At 33.5% G+C, this 7,617-nt stretch overlaps 1 protein-coding gene across 1 annotated transcript; it reads right to left on the reverse strand.

The window, feature by feature from the left end:
- Positions 1 to 2,403: 2,403 nt before the first annotated feature.
- On the reverse strand, positions 2,404 to 7,243 carry LOC104908394 (polygalacturonase At1g48100). The gene is made up of 8 exons (XM_010697514.4): positions 6,906 to 7,243; positions 6,661 to 6,789; positions 6,382 to 6,549; positions 5,737 to 5,778; positions 5,374 to 5,581; positions 3,546 to 3,627; positions 3,174 to 3,282; positions 2,404 to 2,966 (listed from the first exon to the last, which is right to left on the reverse strand). Exons 1-8 carry the CDS (start codon positions 7,128 to 7,130, stop codon positions 2,547 to 2,549), a joined length of 1,383 nt encoding a protein of 460 aa, XP_010695816.2. The 5' UTR covers positions 7,131 to 7,243; the 3' UTR covers positions 2,404 to 2,546.
- Positions 7,244 to 7,617: the final 374 nt, after the last annotated feature.

A 7,617-nucleotide genomic window follows, 5' to 3' on the forward strand; every position in this document is an offset into this window, starting at 1 on the left:
ATCAATCTTATGATCATTTGATGGTTTTGACTTTTGATTAATGTCGAAGACAATCAATCTTATGATCATTTGATTTATGTCAAGATTGTGAACCTTAACTTAACGAAATTCGACCAATGTTTCATCCTCTACTACGATACAATGACATGATTATTTGATATTGATTATGATCTACTTTCATAGCTTAAATATTTCATGTTCATCCTTTAGTGATATAGTGTATGATTATGCATCTTCATATGACATATTCGATTAAGTGATTAACATTGATCATTGTTCTTGTTGAGTTGTTCCATGAACGATGAAAAGTCGAACAATTTTATAATTACGAATTAAGATGCTTTCATTAATGATTTAATGTCAACCTAATTCTTTAATTCTAACTCTTTTTGTTGCTATATAGTAACTGATTCAAACTTGAGAGTGAGTAAGTCACTAACTAACAAAATGTTTAAGTTTAATAGTCTATTAACTCTAACATTATAAGTCTATAATCAATAATCCTTATGCTTGTTAGTTGTTACTTGTTACTTGTTAGATGTTACTTGTTACTTGTTACTTGAATACATATGCAATCATGAATAAGAATAACTAAATAAGTGAATAACTAATAAGCGGTACTTAGGCAATAGCCCAATTACCAATAGCCAATAATGGTGAATGGCCCAATAATATAAGTATAACTTATAAGTCTTACTTTAGTAACATTTCAAATTAGTAATATAAGTATCAAACTATTAATTATTCAATGTATTATTAAAAAAATCACAATGACTCAATCACAATTCACAATATCAGTATAATTACAGATTACTATAATATAATATAAAGTATAATGACTATAATATACCAAAATACATGTTATAATTTATAACAATTCGACCCAAATCAATACGCCACCGCGCCGGTTCGATATTTAGTCGTTCCAAAGAACCAAGTCCTACGAGATCCGATTTATGCCGACCCAAGTCGGAAATCCGATTTATTCTGACCCAAGTCGAAATCTGATTTGTTCCGATAGTCGATTTCTTGAACACTCAATTAGTTCTGAAGGTCGATTTATTCTGACCCAATTCATTCCGATATCGATTTCTTCCGACCCAAGTAATTCCGGAAGCCGCATTATTCCGATATCGATTTCTTTCGACCCAAGTAACACGGAAGTCGATTTCTTCCGACCCAAGTAATTTCGAAAGCCGTATTATTCCAACCCAAGTTATTCCGATATCGATTTCTTCCGACCTAAGTAACCCGGAAGCCTATTTCTTCCGACCCAAGTAATTCCGAAAGCCGAATTATTCCGACCCAAGTTATCCCAATATCGATTTCTTCCGACCCAAGTAATCCGAAAGCCGATTTCTTCTGACCCAAGTAATTCCGAAAGCCGAATTATTCCGACCCAAGTTATCACGATATCGATTTCATCCGACGTAAGTAACCCGAAAGTCGATTTCTTCCGACCCAAGTAATTACGAAAGCCGAATTATTCCGACATCGATTTCTTCCGATCCAAGTAACCCGAAAGCCGATTTATTCCGACCCAAGTCATTCCGAAACCCGATTTCTTCCGACCCAAGTCATTCCGAAACCCGATTTCTTCCGACCCAAGCAATTCCGAAAGCCAATTTCTTCCGACCCAAGTTATTCCGAAAGCCGATTTGGACCGACTTCACCTTATTCCATTCCGACCCAAATTCACCCAACCCAGATACCGACCGGCCCAGTCTCACCCGACCCAATTCCGACCCAGTTCCGAGATCCCATCACCCAGTTTCACCCGACCCAAGTTCAACCGACCCACCCAGTTCCAACCCATGACACACTGTCACCCAGATTATTCCGACCCAAATCATTCCGACCCAGCTTGGGTCAACCCAAACCCAGCCAGTGACCCAGATTGACACCCCTATTTGTATCTTTTAAATGTTGAATTTTCCTTAATATATTTTAGTGAGAATGGAAAAAAATGCATATCAAGTTCGAAAACACAATATCAACCTGGGGCAACGTCCGAACCTAAATACTAATTATTTATTATATAGCTAGCGTATTATTAAAGAAATTCTTAAATATCAGCCATTCAGAAGAATGGAGGAAGCCGTCCGTTTTGATTTTATTGGGCTCTTCAATCAATTTGTACCCATCATTGTAAGGGAGAGAGATAAAAGACTTTTTGTTGCATTCTACTACTCTCTCCGCCCAAAATATTGTTTCGTTTCTTTTTGCTCAATCTACAACACGTACATTTGACCTACGATAAAAATTTAATACTATAAATATGCATATTGAAGTGTATCTAACAAGATCTCACATTAGTATATTTTCTTATAAACAGTATTGAAAATATTTGATCAAAGTTTTTAAAGTTGAACTCACAAAATTGAACAGGAACTATATTTTGAGACGGATGGAGTATTAAATATCTAACATAAAGTTGAACGAACACACTCTCAACTTAAAATTGAAGCAGCAATATATGAAGATTTACAGCCTACAGATTGAAATAAAACAACTAAACAACAAAGAAAAAGGGCAGAAAATAGAGTTTAGTGCCCTAGCTGGCACATACTGTGATCATATGATCTTTGCACCCTTCGAACCAATCTATGACTCTCCCTTAAACAATAATCTATGCTATGAGGAACCAAAGGAGCTTCTGTTCTTCCATAAGAATTCCAACACAATGCTTGTTGAAGACCTCGATTTCTCGGCGACGGTGTTAATCGGATGTCCATTAGATCAACATGAGAGCAAGGAATGTCATTGCTACAAGCAAGATGAATAGGTTGAGCTGAATAAGTCCCTACTATTTTGTTAAACTGAACATTTGATATTGCTACTGCCCCTGTTTGATTTTTGCAATGAACATCATTTTCACAGTAGAATTGGTCGATTATTACTGGGACCTTCACATCCCTCACTTGTATGTCAGAAAATGATATGTTCTTCACTGATCCAATACCACCCTGCATGAAATTAAACAATTTGATTTCATTTATTTCTGAGGTATCTATCACATTCTCTCCAATAACCCTAATAACTATAGTAGGGTTCTGGATTTAAAGATAAAAACACGTAACTAAAATATTAGTGAAAGATTGGTCTTAAAGACCGTAAAATTGCCAATTGTAGCAAGTATAAAGAGAATGAGAGTGTATCTTTTAATCACTCACCGGCCATGTCTTGATCCTTACTCCAAATAGCGTGTTTTGCATGAGTATGTTCTCAACGACTATATCTGAAACACAAGCCACGGTTTTATCCTTTCCTAATCCTCCCAAACTGCAACAAGAAATGAAGTCGTTTAATAATGTGAATGGAATAGTTTTAGTACCAACTTAATTTCGAGAAATTTGTAATCTGTACTAAACTGTCAATGGTGTAACTTTCTCACAACCCAAAACATAGAAAGTTTTTAGGCAATTGTGAAAAAAGAAAATAAATATTGAAATATTCTTATAGTCGATATGTGGTGGTTTTATATATATTTTTTAGATGGAGATATTATAAATTTATAATCATTTGGATTAAAGGTAGAAAGTTACCTTATACCATGACCAGGACCGCAGTTAATGTGGTGTACATAAATGTTAGAGCAACCAGTTTGAATGGATACACAATCATCTCCTGCTCAAAAAATGAATTAATCACCAATTCAACTCCAAAAGCAAATGGTAAAAGTTGGTCTACGACATATGTTTGATCAGTTTATATTATTGTATACTGTAGTTACTAAGGCTATGTTTAGTTCACCTGAAATTTTCTGATCTGAACTTATCTGATCTGATCTGAACTTATTTTTTCTGATCTGATCTGATCTGAACTTATTTTTTCTGATTACAAGATCTTATCTTTTAGATTTTTCTCAATATATAAGAAAAAATATAGTCATTTGAGGTCTTGTTTGATTCGTCTCAATGAGTACTTTATTAATATTCAATTATTATAATTTTTACTAATATGTAATGAAAGATATAATGATTTTTAAATATAAGCATGATCTGAACTGATCTGATCTGAACTTATTTTTTTTGATCTGATCTGATCTGATCTGATTAGATCTGAAATAAGCAAAAATAAGGTGAACTGAACATAGCCTGAGTGGAACAAAAAATTATACTTAAAGTTCCAAGTTGAAATTTTCATAAGGTATCAGTTTGATCAGGAACTACACTTCCAAGTGTATAATTTTTAACAGTTAGTGGAGAGGTAAATGTATATAGTAATACTTAGGCTATGTTTAGTTCACCTGAAATTTTCTGATCTGAACTTATCTGATCTGATCTGAACTTATTTTTTCTGATCTGATCTGAACTTATTTTTTCTGATTACAAGATCTTATCTTTTAGATTTTTCTCAATATATAAGAAAAAATATAGTCATGCGAGGTCTTGTTTGATTCGTCTCAATGAGTACTTTATTAATATTCAATTATTATAATTTTTACTAATATGTAATGAAAGATATAATGATTTTTAAATATAAGCATGATCTGAACTGTTCTGATCTGAACTTATTTTTTCTGATCTGATCTGATCTGATCTGATTAGATCTGAAATAAGCAAAAATAAGGTGAACTGAACATAGCCTTAGTACTAGCTAGGCGTATATTGTGGTTCTTTTCCAGCACCTGCTTTTTAAAAGTTAGTTAAAAGTGACCGTTTCAGCAACCGTTAACCGTCTTCCAAGAAAGTGGAGGCTAACTAATTACACTTCCAGATTCCAATTATCAAAAGGTAAACTTTTTATGAATCTATGTATTATTTTTATAACCACTATATATGCTCTTTAAGTTTTGTAACCACTGAAAAGGTAACTACCACAATTGCACACTACAATAGGAAACAAGAAAAATATAGACCTTTTCAATGAACAACAAGGATAAAATTCCTGACACTTTCTTTCTTATAAGTTAAAATATGCGAATTCTCTATCTTCTTTCAGGTAAAAATAATCAGTTGTTGGTTAGGAAACCTTAAACCAGATTTTGTATACATTTTTATATGAAATGAGACCTGCACAAGTGCTAGGTCGCACATAAACGGATACGGATATAAGACGGAAAATGGTAAAATTTTGAAATTTTAGGAATGGGTACGCGTACCCATACATGATACGTATTGTATCGGGCACCGGCATGGATACGAGCACGTGAACTAGAAAAAGTACCCGTACTACATAGCACAAGTGGCCGTTATAATGGTACTCAAATGAGACTAGCTTTTTGTTCTACATACTTCTACTATATCACTGAAGGTATAATGTGGAGCTGTGGACAATTACTTTGACAAACGTTGAACTCAAACTGTACATATAGAAAATAATAAATACAAAGATAGGAGGTGGTAAGATTCAAGAGAGTGAATGACTTACCACAGCCTATGGTAGAATGATGTATTTGAACATCTCTAGTGTTTTGAAGATGAATACCATCTGTATTAGGACTATCTTCCGGAGATGAAATGGTAACATTATGGACCTCAACTCCTACTGAATTATCGAATTTTAGATGGCATAGTGGACTATTTGTTATCATTATATCACGAACTTTTATGTTATTGCTGCCATAGAATCTTAACGCCTGCATGTATCATATGAATAAAGCACATATATACTTAGAGACATGATTTAGTAGAGACAATTTAAAATGTAACTTGAAAATAAAAAAAAGAGTAGATAGCAATTGCCAATTAGTTACAAGACAAAAAAAAATTAGGGAAATTAAAGACAACTTACGGTTGGTTTCATGCTTGGAACTCGTCTAGGTTGATATCTCTTCTGCATAAAATGAACGAGAAATTTCAACCAACTTATTGTACAACTATAAGCATAAATTCTTAATTTTAATTACGCTTTAGTATTCCTTCCATTTCATTGGTCATACAACAATTTTCTATTATCTGAGTATATTATACTAACATTTTAATAGTGTATACTCACTATGTTTTTATGTTTTTCTTCCTATTGAAAATCTTTTTTAGAGACAAAAAAGTCAAAATGCAAGGAACGTTTAAAAACGGAGGAAATACATACATATTTGACGATTACTAAGTTTTTTTTTTTATTTCTTACAGATGATGTATGGTATCGGCAGGGCCGGCTTTTACCATGTTCAACATGTTCTATGGAACAGGGCCTCTTAATTGTGAGGGCTCCAAAATAGAGAAACTCCAAGTAGTAAAAAGAAAATGTTTATCTACTTATTTTAGCTACTCTTTTTTCATAATATGATTATATACAGTGAAGAATTATGAATGGATGAGCTATTACATTATTAAATTCTTCAAATATGAGTTCGCACAGGGCCTCTATATAATTCGAGATGGCCCTGGGTATCGGAGTACAACATATTTGCCTATACATATGCAACATGCAACTAACCTTATTTGTAGTGGACGAGAAGGAAGTCCACCACTCAGAACCTTGGCCATCCACAACTCCATTGCCTTGGATGGTGAAATTTTGCACCCATTTGATATTTATCCATTGAAAAAGACCGGATTTAGGCCAGGAACTTACTTTTGGAGGAGCTATTATATTCCCATTTATCTATTACAATTTACCAACATTTAATTTGCAACAATAATTTCAGTAATACTATATTTTAAGAATAACTAAAAACCATAACCCTTAATAAGAAAGAAATAAAGGGTAAATAACCTGAAGAACAAGTTGTGGCATACAAGGGCCTTGCAGGGTTATTGGCTTAATAAAGAGCTTATATCCTGAAGGAATTTCCAGTGTTGCCCCTTGTACTTTGCATGCAGCTTCCCATGCTTTTAGCAATGCCTATATTCAACCAAAAAAATATTATTGTAACCTATACGAGAAGAGTAGAAAACGGAAAATGTTTGAGTAACCCTTAGGATCACTCACTCGATCGATACGATAGAATTCACTACTACCTTGGAATCATCAGTAGCTCCATCGCCTTTGGCCCCGAAAGAGAGGACATTAAAAGTAGTATACGACATTGTTGATGGTGGAGTAGGGGTTGGACAATAATGTTTGTGTTTTTTATGTTTATTATGCTTTGTAACACTGCTCTTCCTAGCCACAACAGAGCTAACTAAAAATGTTATATCAAGAGTTGCTAACAAAAGCAATAAAAGATAGAGAGTACTCTTCATTTTTTTTTCCCGCTTCTTTCTCAATAACCTAAAGTTTTCTTTTGTTTTGATGGTTTGATTGCTATTTTGCTGCTTGTTGCATGAGGGGAGAGCTAGTGGTTGTTAAAGACGGTTTATATGGGGGTTTCTTAGATAGATTAATACATAAGTAACTTTTATAATTCCGAAAACTTAAAAGTAGATAATGCCTCTTTAAAATGTTGTTAGTGGGTGTTATGTAGTTGGTATGGTCCCACTCGAGTTATTTGGTCGGAGTCGGACGGATAATAATAAAAAGATTAAAAGTTAGGCCGTGTTCATGTTACCATCTAAACAACGGCTCTATTTTAGAAAGCATTTTAGTTATTTTACATGGTAAAGTGATAACATATTTTAGATACTAAAATAATTAGTAGTATTTGAGGCGTATCTAAAAATAAAATTTTAAGTGGTTAAAATGACTTCAATGATAAGTTAAAATTTTTACCTCAAAATCAGGTGACTAAAT

This window comes from Beta vulgaris, chromosome 6 (genome assembly GCF_026745355.1).
Source record: "Beta vulgaris subsp. vulgaris cultivar EL10 chromosome 6, EL10.2, whole genome shotgun sequence".
Classification (NCBI taxonomy): Eukaryota; Viridiplantae; Streptophyta; class Magnoliopsida; order Caryophyllales; family Amaranthaceae; genus Beta; species Beta vulgaris.

Excerpts from the sequence above, each read along its gene's own strand:
- LOC104908394 (XM_010697514.4), bottom strand. The coding sequence starts at position 7,130 with ATGAAGAGTACTCTCTATCTTTTATTGCTTTTGTTAGCAACTCTTGAT. Across the intron at positions 5,779-6,381 it reads TCTCGTCCACTACAAATAAG|AAGAGATATCAACCTAGACG; the intron begins GTTAGTTGCATG and ends CATTTTATGCAG. Across the intron at positions 2,967-3,173 it reads TAAGGATCAAGACATGGCCG|GGTGGTATTGGATCAGTGAA; the intron begins GTGAGTGATTAA and ends AATTTCATGCAG.